Source organism: Anopheles darlingi, chromosome X, assembly GCF_943734745.1.
Source record: "Anopheles darlingi chromosome X, idAnoDarlMG_H_01, whole genome shotgun sequence".
Taxonomy (NCBI): Eukaryota; Metazoa; Arthropoda; class Insecta; order Diptera; family Culicidae; genus Anopheles; species Anopheles darlingi.
The window spans coordinates 2,577,910-2,598,590 of record NC_064873.1 but is presented as its reverse complement, the minus strand read 5'-3'; the positions used below and the strand labels follow the sequence as shown (position 1 = coordinate 2,598,590).

General features: G+C 50.4%; 3 protein-coding genes across 3 annotated transcripts in view; 1 reads left to right on the top strand and 2 right to left on the bottom strand.

Annotated features, from left to right (window-relative positions):
• The first annotated feature begins 1,142 nt into the window (after window positions 1-1,142).
• LOC125955955 (epimerase family protein SDR39U1) lies at window positions 1,143-2,536 on the top strand. The gene is made up of 2 exons (XM_049687331.1): window positions 1,143-1,264; window positions 1,472-2,536. Exons 1-2 carry the CDS (start codon window positions 1,246-1,248, stop codon window positions 2,344-2,346), a joined length of 894 nt encoding a protein of 297 aa, XP_049543288.1. The 5' UTR covers window positions 1,143-1,245; the 3' UTR covers window positions 2,347-2,536.
• Window positions 2,537-4,335: 1,799 nt separating this feature from the next.
• Window positions 4,336-6,283, bottom strand: LOC125955809 (nudC domain-containing protein 1). The gene has a single exon (XM_049687025.1). The coding sequence runs from the start codon at window positions 6,227-6,229 to the stop codon at window positions 4,409-4,411; it is 1,821 nt and encodes a 606-aa protein (XP_049542982.1). The 5' UTR covers window positions 6,230-6,283; the 3' UTR covers window positions 4,336-4,408.
• A 2,646-nt stretch (window positions 6,284-8,929) lies between these two features.
• LOC125959148 (chaoptin) overlaps window positions 8,930-20,681 on the bottom strand; it is a 28,003-nt gene continuing 16,251 nt past the window's right edge. The window contains exons 2-9 of the mRNA XM_049692316.1: window positions 16,466-16,702; window positions 15,501-16,405; window positions 13,849-14,656; window positions 12,786-12,860; window positions 11,595-12,706; window positions 9,914-10,208; window positions 9,510-9,838; window positions 8,930-9,434 (exon numbers count right to left, since the gene is read on the bottom strand). Coding sequence (XP_049548273.1) covers window positions 9,119-9,434; window positions 9,510-9,838; window positions 9,914-10,208; window positions 11,595-12,706; window positions 12,786-12,860; window positions 13,849-14,656; window positions 15,501-16,405; window positions 16,466-16,702 — 4,077 coding nt within the window. The 3' untranslated portion in view covers window positions 8,930-9,118. The remainder of the gene's footprint in view (window positions 9,435-9,509; window positions 9,839-9,913; window positions 10,209-11,594; window positions 12,707-12,785; window positions 12,861-13,848; window positions 14,657-15,500; window positions 16,406-16,465; window positions 16,703-20,681) is intronic.

Genomic DNA, 20,681 nt, shown 5'->3' with positions numbered 1-20,681 from the left:
AAAAATAAATAACCGGAATTTATTTAAGTTAACAAAGGGCTTATTTTAGACGATTTTTAGTGAAGAAACCAGTCAACTTTAATTGTTCAAAATAATCTCATATTAAACTACAACTTTTCAAGAATATTTGATTCTAGTTTGGGGAAGATTTGATCAAAACGACGTTCATGGCATCCAATCGAGAAAGGCAAGTTTGCAAAAATATACCTTTTTCGGTGCCCATCGTAGCCACGTGCTGGGTCATCAGATATATTCAAATGAATATTCTTTTGTTAGATTATAAGTTTATCCAGGTAGCCCCGTCGAGTTTTTGTTAAATTTCCCATTTTTCGATTTTTGGCAGATTTTTGAAGTTGAAAAAGTGATGCTTTTTCACGATATTGCCTCAAACAATGAGCTTTACACAATTAAAAAAATTATGTAAAAAAAAGTATCAACTATTTTTACAAAATCTCGACGGGACTACCTGGCAAATAGTGTACAGATTATGCGTTTAAAATTTCAAATCGATCGGTCCAGTAGTTTTCATGCTACGATGGGCACCGTCTTTGAAAACGTTGGTTTTTGGGAAAACGCGATTTAAAGTCGCGAGTTGCTTTGAGCCTTATATGAAAGGGGGATTTTCAAAAATTCATATCTTTCTCAGTTTTGCTTCGATTGAGCTCAAAATTTCACACAATACTTTTGAAAGGATAAGCAATCATAAAAAATTGTAAAAAATAAATGCGAAAAATTAAAATAAAATACCTTTTTTTGCGGAACAGATCCTTCCAGGGCGAGAATCGTCCTCAACAGCCTCACGATCACTTTTAAAACGTTCATACCACTGGTACAGCTGTGTTTTCGATAGAGTATCGTCAGCACAACACTTTTGTAACATTTTCAGTGTGTCGGAACACTTAATTTCATTTTCGCTACAAGCAAATGTAGCAATGTAGTTTTGCAGCCATTGTAAAAAATCGACACGACGTCAAAACTTAGTGCAAACAGCGCGCGCGCGCTCCCTGTAGACGACGCTTTAGCAGCAGCCCCTTTAACCCTTCTGGCCCTGCACTGACTGCTCTGGCAGCTGCTGTCAGTGCCGTTGGTTGGTCGGTTTGCTTTATTTGTTTTGTTTGTTCGTACTGTTGCTACGAGCTCTATTGTGGGCCGGACCAGCAGAAGCAGGCGGGAAGGATCGCAGACTCAGTTTTGCAGCATCCGAATCCGAATCCGAATCGAAAGCAGCAGGCAGAAGCAACAGTGATGTCGCACGTTGTGATAGGTAAGACAGTACGGCTGCTGGATGAGAAGCAGAACTGCTTCGTTGTGCGAGATCTCGTCGACGTCGTCTATTGCGTCCGCCGGTTGCGAGGATTGTACATCCAGGATTGCATAATATGACTCAAGCTCTCTCTCTCTCTCTCTCCTTTTCTCACTGTCACGTACTTTTGTTGCTCTCTCTCTCTCTCTCTCTGGCGGTTTGTTGCAGGCGGTGGAACCGGATTCATCGGGCGCCGGCTAGCCAAGACGCTGCTGGCCGAGGGCTACGAGGTGACGACGATCTCGCGGATGCCGGGCGTGAAGCACATCAGCTGGCACGAGCTGGAGAAGGAGGGTTTGCCGAGCGGTACGACGGCGGTCGTCAATCTGGCCGGCCAGAACGTACTCGATCCGACGCGCCGCTGGACGGCCGGTTTCAAGCAGAACGTGTGGAACTCGCGCATCAACACGACCGCCGCCTGTGCCCGGGCGATCGAGCGGGCCACGATCAAACCGAGCGTCTTCGTCAACATCTCGGGCGTCAGCCATTACGCACCCGGCGCTCAGAAGCACACCGAAGCGTCCCCGGTGTCGGAGTACGACTTTATGTCGCGCCTTTGCACCGAATGGGAACGGGCCGCCACCCTATCGGACAACTCGATCTGCCGCGTCGTGCGCATCCGGAGCGGTGTCGTGCTCGGCCGGGACGGTGGCATGATCCGGTCCCTCATCCTGCCGTTCTGGTTCGGGCTCGGTGGTCCGGTCGGTGACGGTCGGCACGATCTGCCCTGGATACACCTGCAGGATCTGTGCGGATTGATCCGGTTCGCGATCGAGAAACCGGAGGTGTCGGGGGTGCTGAACGGAGTCGCACCTCAGCTTGCCACCAATGCTGACTTTACCAAGGCGTTTGCGTCGGCCCTCTTTCGGCCTGCCTTCTTCCCGATGCCACTCTTTGCGCTTAATCTAGTGTTTGCCGAGGAACGGGCTGTCCTGCTGACCAACGGTGCCAAGGTGGTTCCGCAGCGCGTCCTCGAGTATGGTTTCCGCTACCAGTACCCGGATCTGGCGACGGCCTGCAAGGAGGTGGCTCACCTGTTCTAGACCTCTCATCTCGCATCTCACATCACACACACACACACGCATACAAACAGATAGTCGCGGCTACCGTCGGCCACGCCAGATATATATATATATGTATTTGGTGATCTCAGACCCCGGGGGGCCCAACTGCGAATGAGGCCTCATCCCTCCCTTTTATTGTAATTGTAGAAAGTAAAGTTACAATCAAAACTCTGACTCAATGATGTCGTGGTCGTCACTCCTGTTTTCTATCTATATATATAAACGAAAGTTGCGTACTTTCGAACGTCCATAACTTGAGAACGGACGGATGGGCCGATTGCGCTCATTCGCTTGGCGCAAAGGAGTTCGTCTAGGTCTGCTTCATGCTTTTATACGATGTTGCGAAATGTTGAGAATGAGTTCTGTACTTTTATGGCAAATTGAAACACCTTTTTTTTGCACTGGCTTTCCACTTCACACAGCCTACTTAATTTTATATTGTTTCAAAACATTGGATGACACAAAATTCAATGCTCCAATGTATGCATTCGATTAGAATTCTATATTACTTACTCTAATTTGATCATCACTCGCCTACTGTTAGTACTTTTATTTTCTATACACCCATCAGACCCAAGAACGCTTGGTTTGTTTTAAACCAAGGATGGATTGGTTAATTCGCGATTTTGTCTTACAAACAGAGATTTATCCACTAGTTTAAGGGGGGGTGGGGGGGGGGGGGATTGATATTTAATTTTATTTTTTCGCATTTATTTTTTATATTTTTTTATGAATGCTTATGCTTTCAAGATTATTGTGTGAAATTTTGGAACCAATCGAGGCAAAACTGACAAAGATATGAATTTTTGAAAATCCCCTTTCATATAAGGCTCAAAGCATTTCGCGACTTTAAGAGGGGCTTCGGTATTTAATTTTGATCCTCGCATTTACTTTTTACAATTTTTTATTATTGTTTATCCTTTCAAGAGTATTGTGTGAAATTTTGGGACCAATCGAAGCAAAACTGACAAAGATATGGATTTTTAAACATCCGCCTTTCATACAAGGCTCAAAGCATTTCGCGACTTTAAATCGCGTTTTCCCAAAAACCAACGTTTTCAAAGTCGGTGCCCATCGTAGCATGAAAACTACTGGACCGATCGATTTGAAATTTTAAACATATCATTTGTACACTATTTTCCAGGTAACCCCGTCGAGATTTTGTAAAAATAGTTGATACTTTTTTTTACATAATTTTTTGAACTATGTAAAGTATCGTTTTTTGAGGCAATATCGAAAAAGTAACACTTTTTCAACTTCAAAAATCTGCCAAAAATCGAAAAATGGGAAATATAACAAAAACTTGACGGGGCTACCTAGATAAACTTATATTCTAACAAAAGAATATTCATTTGAATATTTCTAATGACCCAGCACGTGGCTACGATGGGCACCGCGCAAAAAGTACATTTTTGATAACTAACCTTTTTAAATTGGATGCCCTGAACGTAACTTTGATCAAATCTTCTCCAAACTAGAACCAAATATTCTTGAAAAGGTTTAGTATAATATGAGATTATTTTGAAAAAATTAAGTTAGATGGTTTCTTCACTAAAAATCGTCAAAAGCATTTTTTTTACTCGAAATAACCAAAGCCCCCCCCCTTTAACAAAACGAGATCGAATCTGAATGGTGATAAGAAGAAGAAGAAAAAACAAACTAAGACAGATAATTATGTTCTGTAAACTACATTAAGGAAGATGGATCAGTTTACTTGCTACAAAAAAAGAGAAAAAAATTAAACCTCTATCAGCCTTTAAACGAGAGCTGGGGCAATTGCAACAATAAAACGCACGCACAGAAATAACTAGTAAAACATGTGCAACTCATATGTTTAAGATCTTCCATGTGTAATTTACAGAACTCAATTATCTGTCTTATTTTTTTTTTTCTCCTCTCTAATCGCCATTCAAATGTTGTCTTTTTTTTCAATGCATACCTTAGGAAAATTCAATTAGGCGAAATTTAAGTGTTGTTTTAGTTTATTACAAAGCACATTATTACTAGTTTTATTACAATTATTAACCTTTGCCTCCTGGCTTCACTCTTCGATCGTGAGCTGCAGCGTGACGAGGGCATCCTCGAGCAGCAGCACGATCGCCTCGCTCTCACAGCAAACACCCAGTATCTCGGTCGTATCCTCCAGGAAGATCAGATGCTGCTGACCCACCGAAACCTGCGGTCCATGGCGACGGCGCAGCACGGCACCGCCGCCACCGCCATAGTTCAACCGGTAGATCGAAACCATCCGCTCCGACTCACAGATGGTCGCGTAACCGAGATCCGGCGACGCGGCCAGATACTTTTGCTGCCGTTTCGACGCCTGCACGTACCCGAACGTGTGCAGGGTGCCCTCGTGCCGCAGATTCCAGGCCCCGGTATCGGTACCGGTGGCCTCCGTGGCCGGTTGCCAAACGCAAGCATCCACATGATGGCGCACGACGATGGCGGCCGGTGCCGCCGGTTGCAGGCGCATCGCAAACAGCGGTGGCTGGCTACCGAGTGACGCCCGGTCGGTGACGCGATGCAGCCGGCGATCCAACCGTTCCAACGTAAAATACTGCTCCTCACTGCCCTCCCCGCCATCACCGTAATCACACTCCTCGAGCATCGCCTCCAGATCGGGCGCCGGCGGTAAATCGGCGTCCGGCCCGGCGACAATCGTTTCCTCCGGTCCACCCTCGTACAGCCGGGGCCACACCGTCTCCTTCTCCGCTTTCTCCAGCACCAGCTCCAGGGTCGTGTCCGTCTCGTGTGTGCTCGGTGTTCCGCTGGTGGCGGCAAACAGTTGCGTTCCGGTCAGCACCAGTTTCCCGTTCGCCGTTAGCTGGAAGGCCGTTTCGCCAGTGGCCAGCTGCCAGCTGGTGCCGTCCTGTTTGCTGCAGCAGATTCTAATGTCGACCATGGTTTGGCTCCAGCTGAGCCCGGCGGAACCATCCAGCATCATCGCTGGCTCGGGCCCGTTTGCCGGTTCTTCGCTCCGGTCCGGCTCGGTGATCGGATACTCGGTGTCCTCGGTGAAGGTGAACGGTTTATCGCTGGCCACCAGCAGTCCCGTACAGTCGTGATCGAGGGTGCAGTACCGGGGATAACCAGCGCTACGCAGCTGACAGCTCGAACGTACGGTCCAGCAGCCGCCGCCGCCGCCGCCGCCACCGGCCGGACCGGACTCGAGCTCGAGCGTGAACCAGTGTAGCACCGTCTCGGAGGGTTTCGCTGGGAGTTGGTCGACCTGCAGCGCGATACAGTGTAGCAGCTGCTGCTGTCCGGAGCCGTCCGGTGGCTGGATGAGGCGTGCATCGAGCAGTACGCTACCGGCGGCTGGCAGCAATCGGTTCGCATCTTCTCCGGGGTCCGCCGAGCGCACGGACTCCGCTACCCAGGGCGTCGTCGCCGTCGTCGTATTCCGGTCGCCCGTCTGCAGTACGCTGATCGTACCGTGACCATCGGCCAGCAGGCAGAGCCGTTCCGAGGCGAACACGAGCGAAACATTGTACGGATCGGACGTGTCGGTTGTTGCTGTTGTTGATGGCAAAGTGAACCGATAGACGGGACAGCTCGGGGACAGCCGACCGGCAGAGGGCCGGTACTGGACGCGCTGCACCGTACCGGACACATCGACGTAGTAGAGACAGGCCCCGTCCGCGCTAGCCCACGGATCGCGCACGAGATGGTTCTGGAGACCGAACAGGCGTGCGTGTAGGTACGAGTACTGCCGGTGAGCGTTCGGTCGTACCCGGTGTGGTCGCTGTGCCGGCGGGAGTTCGGTCCGCAGGACCGGTACGGTATCGAGCGATAGCTTAAACCCACCGTAGTTCGGTTTCAGTAGCTGCGGATCCGGTCGCAGCTCGGTGTACCGCATCCTGAAAGCGAAACGGTTTTTGAAACGGCGTCAGCACGCGTCGTCAAACACAACACAACAACGGCAGCAGCGACGACGACGTTTTGCTGTCAAACGCGATGCGTGTGACAGCTGCACACGTCAACGTCGCAGGAGAGAGAGAAAAAAATGAATGCAATGTGGCCGGTTAAGCTGCCTTCACAACGAGAGCGTCACACGCGTCTAATAGATGCAGCGTTGGTTTTTGTTTTTGACGCAGCAAAACACACGTTTGTCAACAATATATTGGAGCGTTCACACCATCGCACCAAAAAAGCTATTTCTTTGAGCTTTTCGAGAGCTTAAATGTTGGCGCTTTTTTTTCTCCGGATCTGTAAAATCCTACAGATTGTGGCAGGTTCTGCTCTTTGGTTTGGCAAATTTGTTTTAGGCGTGAATGTGTTGCAATCCGGCTAAATTACTATTTTGCGTGGAGATTAAACTATTTATCATGATTTACTAAGGTGTCGGTAGTGATATAGTGCTGGTTTTTTCACGAATTTTAAATCGCCCTTCGCGGTTCAACCTAGATGTGAACAACGAATGAAGCTTTTGCGTCAAAAAAAAAACGCCAACTTTGCCGGTTTTTCAAAAACGCTCCCGATTTGATGTTTAAGCGGTCCAGTGATGGCCACTGCCTGGCGGCTGATGCCACACACACACTGGATGCGGTTACTTGCGGCAGCGCTGCGTGAGTACAGCGTGTTGTACAAAGGTGTCTAGTGTAACCGGGTTTTTTTTTTATCACTATAAAGCGATAAATTTGCGATTTGAAACTATCAATGCTAACGCGTGGTAGGCTTTGAAGCCATTTGAAAAGTTTCCATCTATAACCATTTTACACCCGTATCAAAACATGGCGTCCTTCGTACTAACACTGATCGTTTGTGGTAACATTATTATTTGGTTTTTAAAAAGATCTATATTGAAATTCGAGCAAGGAAATGAAACAGTGGGTCGTGGTTTGACCCGATTGCCATCGTGATTGGCCATCCTGCGGTGTACCTGTTTATGAATTTGCTCCATTGCAATGGAGCGATCCGATCTTACCTCGAACGATAATTCGGGGCGGACCCGGCCCCATACGTTGATTAGTTCCAATGAAACCCCGAGCTATGCAACTTGCTTGCACCATATCCAGGGGCGCGTGAATTGAATGGACGATAATTGGCGCACTACCATTGGCGCTCTGTGTGTGTGTGTGTGTGTGTGTGTGTGTGTTATCAATCAATAGGTAGCCACCAGGGTAGGCCGAATCCGAACGGCCAATCCAATGCCCATACCAGGTGTATGCATATGAAACCGCCTTTTTTTTTGTCAAGAAAAAAACTTTTATTCTGCGAAAATGGAGACAAACTCTTATTCTTCAAACAAATGGCAATAGTTAGCTATACCTTTTTTCCTATCTTTTAGGCAATTTAGACAGATGCTTCGCACAAAACACAAGTCGATCTTTTGTTTCGAATCAACCACTGGTTGATTTTTTCAAACTTTTGTAAGAACAGAAGCGCTGCTCGGGCCAGTATCTGTCCCAACGATGCAAAAGAGTATTCGATTCAATAGAGCCAAGTCTGGTGAGCTAGCCGCAAGCGATAAAAGATCCCATTTGAAGTCTTGTATAGTCTTCTCGGTCGGTTTTCCGCGTGGTGTGGCGGAGCATTTTCATAAAAAAAAAAATCGGTCTGTTTTATCATTTTCGATATTCCGGTCGTTTTATGCGGATTTCACGGTCCAAAATCGCTAGAGTGTTGCTAAGTATAGCTCACTAATAACCCAATACGGCATGCAATTCGGCATGTCTTCCAACGTTTTTAGGGTGGTTTCTCGCGATTCACGTTTGTCACATCAAAGTAGCCAGTTTTAAATTTTTAAAACCACTCTTTGCACTGTGTTTTATGAAGAGCATGCTCACCGTGAGCTTCAATAAGCATTTGATGCGATTCTGTGGCCGAGTTTTTAAAATGGAAGCAGAAAATGAACGATGTTCGCATTTTGCAGTTTTTTAGGGACGGAACTTGCCATTTTATACACAATAAAAATATTGGTTTTAGTGTGAAATTAGCACTATTGCGCACTGATTTTGATGAACAGATGCCGTACGAACAAAAAGAAACATTGAGAACGGTTCTACAGTTCCATTTCATATCCACCGAGGAACACCGAGAAATTTCTGACAGATATTAGAAATTCAGAAGAAAGGTTCTAAAGTGTGGTTGTGGAAGAAAGCCCCGAAAATTCTGCCCAGAAACCCAAAGCAAGTAAGTGAGGAGGCTGTTAGGGTTCGAGGGGTTTTATTTTTCGGAATCAAGCGGTAGCCGATCCACGGAATAGCAGGGAATTCCTTTTTCTCTTCTTTATTTAATGTAAATTCGCAAACTGATGGAAGGCGCAACGGTTGGAAAGGATGGAACCGGTGGAGAGGGGGAGATGTAGGAAGCGGAGCAGGAAGCACATCCGGCTTTCGTGGGCCCGGGAAAGCACGGAACGCAGCAAACGCAGCAAACAAACTCTCACAAGCAAACTCACGAAATACACAACAATCAATCGATGAACGGCGGCGATGGTGGCGAGAACGAGAACGAAGAGCAGAGAAGGGGATGATCGAAAGGGGTGGCGATGGCAGCGGTATATGGCCGGGAAAAAAGGTAGTAGTAAACGTAGTAGCGGAATTCCTCCAGCGAAATTCCTCCAGCTCGCTCCTGGCTACAGCTCGTCCAGCTCGATGTCCAGCTCGCTGCTGTAGTCGCAGCCGTCGTCGAGGTAGCTCCCGACGATGACCGCACCGTTCGCCCCGATCACGCTCCGCTCACCGTACAGCTGCTCGAGGTAATCGTAGAACTCGCTGTACATCCGGAACAGGTAGCGCATGAGTCAGATCAGCAGCACGATGAAGACGAGCACGAAGGCGACGGCCGGTACGAGACCGAGCCGGGTCGCCCCACTACCCCACCCACACTCGAGCTCCTTCTTCAGCACCTCCAGCAGCAGCTCCCGGTTCCGGTTGCTGCACCGTGCCTCCCGCAAATCGTCCGCCGATCGCTCACAGTCCGCGGCCCGATAGTCGGCCCCCGGTCCGGTGGCCGGTCCGTACAGCAGGTAGCTCGTCCGCTGGCCGGTACCCTCGAGGGTCCAGGGTTGGGCCGGGCAGAGGTACTGCCGGCGCTTCCGCTGCCAGAACTCGATCCATCTGCGGGGAAACAGAACAACAGAATAACGATCAACGAAAAGCCTCTGGCGACGTCTCTGGCGACACACAACCTACCCGATCTCACAGTCGCAGCTCAGCTCACTGCCGGCGAGGCGCAGATCCGTAAGAAAGACATGCTCGGGCAGCGCGAGGTAATGGGCGGTATTCGGGTTCGGGACGCTCTGCAGCAGATCGTTGTCGCTGTCGATCGTAACCGAGACGTTCCGTACCGGGCGACCGATGTTGCGGAACAGGTTAGCCGGTAGCGCGACGATCGAGGTGTTGTGGAGGCGGAAATGCAGGGCTGCCGCCTGGACACCCCGCAGCACCGTATCGGAGAGGCGGCTGAACCCGGTACCACCGATCGTGATCGTGCGCAGCTTCCTCGGTAGCTCACCGTCCATCTCGCGCCGCAAATCGGTCGCCGGGGACGGACCGGCCGGTCCAGCGCCACCGCCACCGCCGGCCGCTTGCTTCACACCCTTCGCACCGACCCCGGACGACACGGAGGACGACGCGTGCGACTTCGGTGCCTCGATCCACAGCTCGCGCAAATTGTTTGCATTCTCGAGGATGCGAGGTATGTTGAAGGACGCCAGCGCCGGGTACGTCGATAGCCGGAGGGACCGCAGATGGTGCAGCTTATTGAGGACGCCCGTCTCGATGAACTGCAGCTGCAGGTTAGCGATGTCGAGCGTCGTGAGCGTGTCGGCCGCCCCTAGCAGGCTCGTGTTGGTGAGCGTCGTAATCGGGTTGCCGGCCAGATACAGGTTCCTGTGATAGGGTTAGTTGTTGAATTAGTGTGTGTGTGTGAATCGTGGGCGTAGGTTAAAGCTTGGAACAGCTTAATATTTGGCCGCCCCTTGTTTACTCATTGCAGCGCGCCTGCACAAGTGGTCCTACTTTGCCATTCCGTTGACAGCGTTAGAATCATTGTAGTCTGTTTATTTAGTGGTGCAATTTTAGTCAAAATTGATCTATGCCTTCAAAAGTTATCGCCGATGGAACGCAAAGGGAGAACAAAAAAAAATCTGCACACTCACACTATTAAAACTCGATTTTGCTGGAGAAAAAACCTCGAAAGTCTTGAAATTTTCAAATTCAACTCAATATACCATATGTAAACTTTAGGAGGGGACTTTTACCATTGATTCTAGGAAAATAAAACAGCCGAAAAAGGTGTAACGAATGCCCGATTCTGCAGACAAAATTGAAACAAACACTCCTGGGATCTCTCAGCGTGACTCTCACCAAGAAAAACTCACGACAGTCGACGCAACAGTTCGGGATATATTTTTAAAAGAAATTTTAAAGTCATAATAGCTAGAAAATAGCCAAATTTGGGCCCTAGAGCGCAGCTTGATTGGTCAAATCCGTGCTAGGACGTGCTGTATGAACAAGAGTTGACCGATTTCAAACCATGCATTTCGATGGACGATGCAACAAACGTAAAACATGCGCTTCGAAAAATACCGGGCAAAAAAATTGACTTTACCAATCATCGAGGGAATGGTTTAGGAAGCGTTTTGGTTTATTTACGGAGGTAAATTTGCCCTTAAGATGATGATTTGGCGTGGGATTTGACACATTGTGGCGACAAATCAAATGTTTTCAGCGTTAGGGCTATTTTCATTCGAAATTTGTTCCAGAAAAGAGTGTCTACAGAAAACGGATTTTGTTCTTCATTCGTCCACCAACGATCCTGGGTAAGTTTGGCATGATTTAGGTAGCTTGTTCTTACCCGGAAGGTAAGGCGTTTATTTTTTGTATTCAAATAGATCAATTTCATAGGGAAAACTATCGATACCTAAAAATGTCTGGATTTTCGTTCCATCGATTTCTATTTGGCAATTATCATAAGGAAACTTAAAAAGTATATCAGAAATGTATTGAAATCCAACTAAAATGAGGGTGACGGTGCAACAGGAGGACAAATGATGTGACCTACAGTACTGTGCAAATATTTTTGGGGTGATGTCAAAGTAAAAATTGAAAACGGTCATATAAAAAACCGAATGAATAATTTGCATCAATATAATCTTATTAAAGGCAATAAGAAAACCTACAAAATGACACCTTTCTTTTCTTTATACGTCATTTTTTTGGCAGAGATATGAGTCCTATTTTGTGCGGCCAAGTATTAAGCTTTAGCTTCCTTACCGCAAGTTGGGCAGCGAGTGCGTGATCAGCGGCACATTGGTCAGATCGTTCTCGGACAGATCGAGCGACCGGAGCGCACTGAGATTGGCGGCCAGCTCCGGCGGTATCGAAGGCAGCTCGTTGTGCGAGATCTGCAGCGTACGCAGGGACGGGCTGGCGAGCTCCGGTACGGCGCCGAGCGAAACATTCGCCAACCGCAGCTCGATCAGGCTACCCTCGAGCCCGATAAACGCACGGCCCATCACCTCCAGCTCACCGTTGTGGGACAGATCGAGGGTGGCGAGCCGGGGTAGCGTCGCAAATGCGGCATCCTCCAGCCGCACCAACCGGTTGTGGGACAGATCGAGCCAGGCCAGCGAACGGAACTTGTTGTTCAGATCGACACTGTGGATCGCACCGATGTGGTTGTGGCTGAGGTCGAGCTCGCACAGTGCCATCGCCGCTAGGTTCGAGATTGCCGTCACCGGTATCTTCGTTAGCTGGTTGTGCGACACATCGAGCCGCTCGAGACCCTCGCTCTGCACCAGCCCGTCCGGTAGATACTTGAGCGTGTTGTGGGCCAGCTCGAGCACCCGCAAACCGTGCACACCACGGAACAGATCGGCCGGTAGCTCGGTCAGCGCATTCCCGGACAACCGCAGTACCTGGAGCTTGCGCAGACTGCGCAGCGCATCGTACTCGACCTCGGTGAGCCGGTTAAAGGACAGATCGAGCCAGTGTAGGTGCGGCATGGTACCGAGTAGGTCGCGCGTCACCACCACCAGCCGGTTGTGCTGCAGCTCGAGCCGCATCAGCGATTGTTCGGCTGGGCGGAAAAACCCTCCCACCACCCGGCTGATGTTGTTGTGCGAGAAATCGAGCGAACGAATGTTGGAGTGTACCACGGGGTGTTGCTGCTGTTGTTGCTGCTGTTGCTGCGACTGCGGCTGCGGGTGCTGCTTCAGGGGTTGCAGCGGTTGCAGCGGTTGCTGCTGTTGCAGGGCCAGCAGTTGTTGCTGCTGCTGATGGGGCTGCTGCTGTTGCTGCTGGTCGGTCGCATTGTCCGGTGAGTCACCGAGCGCCCGGATCCGGTTGTGGCTCACGTCCACCTCGAGCGTGGTTAGGGAACCGATCTGCGTTGGAGAAGGGAACGAAGTCAGCGGTAATGAAAGGCGGGCCAGGGTTGACCCTTGGCTATACACACACACACACCTGATCGAAGAAGTCGAAATCGAACGAGCTGAGTTCGTTGTAGGCGAGATCGAGCTTCTCCAGCTCTGGAAGATTCTGGGGGAGGGAGAGAGAGAGAGAGAGAGAGAGAGAAAGTGTGTGTGTGTGTGTGTGTGTGTGTGAAAATTTTAAATTTTTCGCATTGTTTTTTTACAATTTTTTATGAATGCTTATCCTTTCAAGAGTACTGTGTAAAATTTTGGGACCAATCGAAGCAAAACTGACAAAGATATGGATTTTTGAAAATCCGCCTTTCATACAAGGCTCAAAGCATTTCGCGACTTTCAGGGGGGCTTCTGTATTTTATTTTAATCCTCGCATTTACTTTTTATAATTTTTTATCATTGCTTATCCTTCCAAGAGTATTGTGTGAAATTTTGAGCTCAATCGAAGCAAAACTGACAAAGATATGAATTTTTGAAAATCCACCTTTCACACAAGGCTCAAAGCAACTCGCGACTTTAAATCGCGATTTCCCAAAAACCTTCGTTTTGAAAGACGGTGCCCATCGTAACATGAAAACTACTGGACCGATCGATTTGAAATTTTAAACATATAATCTTTACACTATTTTCCAGGTAGCCCCGTCGAGTTTTTGCAAAAATAGTTGATACTTTTTTTTAGACAATTTTTTTAATTATGTAAGTGTCGTTTTTTGAGGCAATATCGAAAAAAGCATCACTTTTTCAACTTCAAAAATCTGCCAAAAATCGAAAAATGGGAAATTTCACAAAAACTCGACGGAGCTACTTGGATAAACTTATATTCTAACAAAAGAATATTCATTTGTGTGTTTCTGATAACCCAGCACGTGGCTACGATGGGCACCGCGCAAAAAGGACATTTTTGCAAACTTGCCTTTCTAGATTGGAGATGCCATGAACGTAGTTTTGAACAAATCTTAACCAAAATAGAACCAAATATTGTTGAAAAGCTGTAGTTTAATAAAAGTTTGACCCGAAATAACCGCCGGTAGAACAATTGCGGGTCTCTTCAACCATTAAGCGACCCGCGGGCATACATTCTGTCACCCCCGGAACCTTACCTGAAACGCTTCATCGGCAATCCGGGTTAGCCGGTTCCCCCGCAGATTGAGCAGCTTCAGCCGATCGAGATTCATAAACGCCCGCCGCTCGATCGTCTCGAGCCGATTGTCATCGAGGAACAGGGCGGTCAGTGCGGGCAGCTCGACGAACGTGTGCGTGGCAATCGAGCGGATCGAGTTGTAGCGCAGCGAAACCGTCGCCAGCCGGGTATGCAGATCCGCCTGGAACGTACCCTTCGCGAGCGTCTCGAGCTGGTTGTCGTGCAGCTCGAGGCTGACGAGATTGCGCAGCAAATGCAGACTACCGTCGGTGAGCACCTTCAACCGGTTGTTGCTAAGATCGAGCGCCTCGAGAGCGGTCAGTCGGCGGAAGGCTTCGGCCGGGAACGCCGTCAGCTGACCACCGAGACCGTGCGATGCCCGGAGTGCCACCAGCGAGTGGCCAACGTCCGCGAACGCATCCGGCTCGAACGCATCGATCCGGTTTTCGCTCAGATCGAGCCGCTTCAGGCTACGGACGTGCGTGAACGCGCGGCTTTTGATCGATTTGAGGGCGGCCCGGTTCAACCGTAGCTCCTCCAGCTCCGGACCGAGGGCGGCCAGGTGTTCCGGTGCGAGCGAGGTCGACGGTACCGCCGACAGGGCAAGCGACCGGAGATTTTGCATCGTACCGAGCTCCGTTAGTACTGTTGGTTTGTTCCGTTGCCCGACCATATCGAGCTGGTATAGGTGCAGCCCGGCGAATGGTGATGCATTGCGGTGGCCACCGTCCACCGGACGCAGCACGTTGTCCTTCACGTTGAGATGCCTTTTTTTTTGGGCAATAAGAAAGAAGAAAACAGAATGAGAGGATAAGGGGGGGCTTCGGTATTTTATTTTAATTCTTCGCATTTACTTTTTACATTTTTTTAATGATTGCTTATCCTTTCAAGATTATTATGTACAATTTTGGGATCAATCTAAGCAAAGCTGACGAAGATATTGATTTTTGAAAAACAGAGTTTCATACAAGGCTCAATGCATTTCGCGACTTTGAATCGCGTTTTCCCAAAAACCAACGTTTTCAAAGACGGTGCCCATCGTAGCATGAAAACTACTGGACCGATCGATTTGAAATTTTAAACATATAATCTTTACACTAGTTGCCAGGTAGCCCCGTCGAGATTTTGTAAAAATTGTTGATACTTTTTTTTAGATAATTTTTTTCAATTATGTAAGTGTCGTTTTTTGAGGCAATATCGAAAAAGCATCACTTTTTCAACTTCAAAAATCTGCCAAAAAACGAATAAAGAGAAATTTCACAAAAACTCAACGGGGCTACCTGGATAAACTTATAACCTAACGAAAGAATATTCATTTGTGTATTTCTGATGATCCAGCACGTGGCTATGATGGGCACCGCGCAAAAAGTACATTTTTGCAAACATGCCTTTCTAGATTGGATGCCATGCACGTAGTTTTGAAAAAGCCTTCTCCAAAATAGAGCCAAATATTCTTGAAAAGTTGTAGTTTAATATGAGATTATTTTGAAAAATTAAAGTTGATTGGTTTTTTCATTAAAAATCGTCAACAATAAGCTCTTTTTTGACCCGAAATAACTAAAGCCCCCCCCCCCCCCCATAAAGACCCTTTACGACGCCCAAAACCCTTACCTTAAACTGTCGAAACCACGGAACAGCTCGTCGGGCAGCTCGGTCAGATTGTTACCGGATAGGTCGAGCACCTGCAGATACCCCTCGAGCCCAGCGAACGCTTCCGGCTCGAGATAGCCGAGGTCACAGTGCCGTACGTACAGTTCGCGAATTTTTGCCGACCGAAATGCATTGTCGTCGATCGTGTGCAGCGGATTACCATCGAGCAGCGTCACGTTGGCGGTATCGAAGTAACCGAACGAGGTGCCGGCCAACGCCCGGATCTCGTTCTGCCCCAGGTCGAGCGTATCGAGTGTGAGGCGACGGCCTAAGGCGTTGGCGCCGGCGCCGGCACCGGTATCCGGATCCGGTCCCAGCGTCTGCAGCCGATTTCGGGCAAGCGAGAGCGTTCGGAGCCGTTCGAGGCCGGCCAGCGCATCGTACGGTACGTACTGCAGTAGGTTGTCGGCGAGAATGAGACGCGCGAGCCGTCCGAGACCGTCGCGCAGTGCGGCCGGATCGAGCTGCAGCAACCCGTTGCCGGACAGGTCGAGCGTTTCGAGGGCCGGTAGGCCGGCCAGTGAGCCGGGCGCTAGCTGGGCGATCCCGTTCTCCGCTAGGACGAGCGTCTGCAGGGAGGTCTCGATACCGCGGAAAGCGTCCGGTTCGATGGTGGTCAGATCGTTACCGCGCAGGCTAAGGAGACGAAGCTTGCGGAGGTTCCGGATCGCCCGGGACGGTACCTCGATCAGCCGGTTGTGCTCGAGGGCGAGCTCCCAGAGGGAACGCTCCAGGCCGTAGAACGCCTCGTCCGGTACGTCCGTCAGTGGGTTGCCGATGAGGGCGAGCCGGTACAGGCCGGTCGCTTGGAGGAAGTGCGGTTCCAGCACCCGCAGCCCGGTCCCATCCATCGTCAGCGAGTAGAGCTGTGCAGAGAGAGAGTGTGTGTGTGAGTGCAAGAAAGTGAGGTTCCTTGGGTTTCGTACCTTGGAGGTGTTGATCATCTTGGGGACGGCCGGAAAGAGGACATCGTGGCAGCGGACGATACCGAGATCCGGGGCACTCTTCGAGCAGGAACAGAGCGCGTTGAACGCACACGGTGGGTGGCCGGACGGGGCATCGAGCTCACGGGCCCGGGCCATCGACGCCCAGACCATCAGCCCGACCGTCACCAGCACCACGGTGTAACCGAGCTTCATCATGTAGTCGAGCCCGGAATCACGCTGCAGAGAGGAAGAAGAGGAAGAAGAGCAGAAGAAGAAGAGGAAGTTAGTCGGTGGCCGCCATCTTGTCTTGCTTTATCCTCGAGCTCCGTGTTGCGTGTCGATCGCTCGTTCCGGTCTTCAATCAGTTTAGAGTGCGCCTCCCAGTGGGAGAGAGAGCGAACGAGAGCGAGAGAGAGACCCAACCCATGACAGGCCCCGGAAACACGCAACCCAAACCCAAACCACCCTCCCACTCCCCTGGCACAAACCTGGGTGTGGTGCCCGCGCGCGCTCTCAAACTCCATTTCCCTAATTGTGTGTGTCCCTGTGCCTGTGTGTGTGTGTGAGTCTGTGGCCCTACCCAGTTAAAGGTGAGAATGCAAACCACCCCTCTTTCCTCGCTTCCTCCATCCCCTTCTCTCCCCTTTTCGGTTGACGTCATCGCCGTAAACTTTTCCTTCCTTCCGGACGCCATCTTGCCACAGGGGGTGCCAGCGTGGCCCGCGAGGCGGCATCCGCGAGTAGCAACAGCAGGGTGTGTGTCTATGTGCGTGTGTGTGTCTGTGTGTGTAGCGACTGGTGGTGGTAATTAACTAATTCGAACACTCCTTTCACCTTCACTCCTGCTGCTGCTGCTGCTGCTGCTCCGGCGCGGGTTATCCTGCAGAGCGCGCGCGCGTGTGTGTGTATGTGTGTGTGTGTGTGTGTGTTAGTCCTTCGCAGCAGCAGCCATTACCACCTGCCCGGGTCAATTATCTGGTTGGCCATTTTTACGATTATTGCACGCGGTGCCATAGTGGTGCACATCCGTCCATCGGTCCGTCCGTCCGTCCGTCCGCGTTGCTAATGGCCGCGCGATGACGCGAGCAACGGACGAAGTGCATCCCGGGCAGTCCATTCAGTCGTCATGCCCCGAATGCCTTCAAGACGTCCGTCAACGACCCGTTTTACGTGTGCGACGCGAGTGTCCTCGTCGCCCGCCTCGTCTCGGCTTAATGGTCAACACACACACACACACACACACACACACACACACACACAGAGCTACAGATAGCCTGCTTTTAGTTTATTGGCGTTAATGCTCCGAAGCTGTCAGAATGAAATGCATTTTGTCCTCGCGAGGGGAAGAAAGGGGGGCGAAGAAACGCGTGTAAACGATTGCATGACCCGGTGCTGGTGGTAGTGGTGAAGGTGTGGTGGACTGATGGACCCAAGCGGCGCCCAACCGGGATTATTTATTGTTGCCAACCGACCGGCCATTCCATCTAATCCAAGGAACTCCCATAAAAAAAAACAGAACCGGACACCACCGCCAGCTGCCAGCCACTAGTCCGCCCCCTGTGCGCGCTCGTGTGTGTGTGTGTGTGTGCAAAGAAAAGGCAACACTAATAGAAGCACGCCCGGTACCAGCCAGGGCGCAGCGCAAACAAGCATTAAAACGCTGGCCCTCGCTGGCTTCGCTGGCTTCGCTGGCTGGCCAAACAAGGCCAAGGATGGTAGGAAGGTTGTGGATAGGTGAGATTGGGACGACGAGGACGACGATTAGAACTCCGCGCGCCGGGCAGAACGGACACGGACACGGACACACCGACATCATTATGGACCCGAGGGTAGAAAAGGGAAGCGAAGGGTGCAAGGGGGGTGGTGAGACGGCCACTCCTTCGGCCGTGGACCTGTTCCCTTGTGCGCATCCCTACTTGTTTGCTTGCCTCCTGCCCTGCCCAGGCCCACTGCCTGGACCAGAAAGGACCGGAGGGCTTGGCACCATAAGACATCACCTCACACACACACACACACGCGAATGGTTTCGTGCGGTTGGGGTTACGCAGCTGGGGCGTTGATATAGAGCAGATAGCAGGTCCAGCAGGAGGCCTTGCCTGTTTTTCCTTTTTTTTTTTGAGGTTAGATCACATCGGTTTGTCGTTGTTTTTCTTTTTTTCTTTTTGTTTTTGCTGCTGTTGTTTTGTTTTTTTCGGCGGCGTCATCGTCGTAGGCGTAGACGCAGAACACCCCCGCACACCCCGCACCCCCGAACCCTGCACCCCCTTGTTTTACAATATTTGCCTTTTGCCATAATTGATATCGATCCCTCTCTCGGGCACTCCTTCTCACCCCCAAACTCTTAAAGGCATTGATCGATGTCTTCCGCGGCAGCTCCTGGCCTGGCATCCGATAGTTGGATGTTTCCCCGCGCGCTGAGTTTTGCTGGAGGAAATTCGTATTTCTCGTATTTCTTTGCGTTTCCAAACCACTACCGGGAAAACAACGGCGCCGTTTTGAGGTTAGGTTGAGTTGGATTTGAAGAAGAAGAAGAAGCAGAACAGCAACCGAAGCTTCCATCCATCAATGCGAGCGCAGCGGATAGATGATCCCGGCGATCATTAGCCTCCGCATTCCGCATGGAAAAATTGGAGAAAACAGAAGCAGCAGTCCTGTCAAGGTGAGGCCCTAAGGGTAAGGGTAATTGACCTTAGCACCACCATTATTGGAGCATTATCAGGAGCAGCAGCAGCAGCAGGACAAATGATCGCGAGAGAGAGAGAGTCGTGTGTATGTGAGAGAGAGAGAGAAGGAACGAAAGAAATGAGAAATGAGCCGCACCATTTGTCACAACCGGAACCACCACCGGATCGCCACCGGATGGCTACGATCCCCGCCGAAAATTGGTTCCGCATGAGTGAGCAAAAGAGGAGGTGGGGATGGGGGATGGGGGAGCGGTGATGCAACTGGAGGTGCGCTGTGAAATGGAAACTCATCAAACAGCACCCCCCCCGGCACCGGTCGCGCAACCACCCCCAATTAGGGATGGCTCATAAAGTTGTGACGGGGTGGGGAGAGGGGTGGTGACATTTTTGGACGGCTCCCTCCCCACTCCCTCCTCCGCACCTCGGTTTCTGTTTTTCTTATCGCCCCTTTGCTGCCTTTTACCCTTCCTGACATTTAACAAGGCGCCATGATGTCATCGTTAGTAAGGGTGATAAGCGAGGGGGGGGGGGGGGTGAATGAAGGAGAAAAGAGCCAGATTTTCGCTCGATTGACCCGTAACACACACACACACACATGCACACGGACATTGGTGGTGGTTTGGCATATCATATCATGGCGCTTATCGCTCCGGTCTGGTGGTGGTGTCTGGTGTGGTGTGGTCGTTGAAATGCGCGCCACAGCAATGGCGCCCTCTAGGTGTGGCCTTTTTACCACCCCCCCCCCTCCACCCCCATCATCATCATCCACCTCCCTTTCCCCTCCTGGTGTCCGCCCGGGAACTCCACCATCATCACCGCGCGCGAAAGGCCACCGCACGAGCCGCGGACACCATTTGGCGTATGTGCGTGTGTGTGTGTGTGTGTGCCACGCGTTTGCCTTCGTTAGGGACGAACTGGCGGTTGGTTCGCGGTGGTTCGCTTGATTATCCCTTGACCGGAGGGACCGGAATGAGCTATTCCGTGACAGAGGAGGAGGATCCCCACTATTCGACACACACACACGCACACACGCGCGCGCTCGCGCTTCGCTGTCGCTTCTTTCCTTAATAAGGATAGTTATGGCTTTACGATGAGCCGTACTTTCTCCTACCCCATCGGTCCTTTCTCCCTCCACCAGACCCCTCACCCCATCCACCCTTTGGAAGGGTGCACGCACACGCATACACGAGGTGTGTGTGTGTGCGCGCGCTGAAACTGGGAATTGATTGTCCCGAATTGGTCGCGCAAGTGGAACCCATCAATTCCCTTTTGTAAAGAGAGAGAGAGAGCGCGCGGGGTGGAGAGGGTGAAAATCTTTCCAGAATTCACCTCCTCTACCCACTCGCCTCGCTCGCTCTCTTCCAAATGTTGCGTCCACTGCTGATGCAGCTCCCTGCAGCAGCAATTAGTAGCTGTTTAAGGGGGGGCGGGCGTCGGTATTTTATTTAAATTTTTCGCATTTATTTTTTATATTTTTTTATTAATGCTTATGCTTTCAAGAGTATTGTGTGAAATTTTGGGACCAATCGAAG

Coding starts and splice junctions, on each gene's coding strand:
- LOC125955809 (XM_049687025.1), bottom strand. CDS start 6,229: ATGCGGTACACCGAGCTGCGACCGGATCCGCAGCTACTGAAACCGAAC.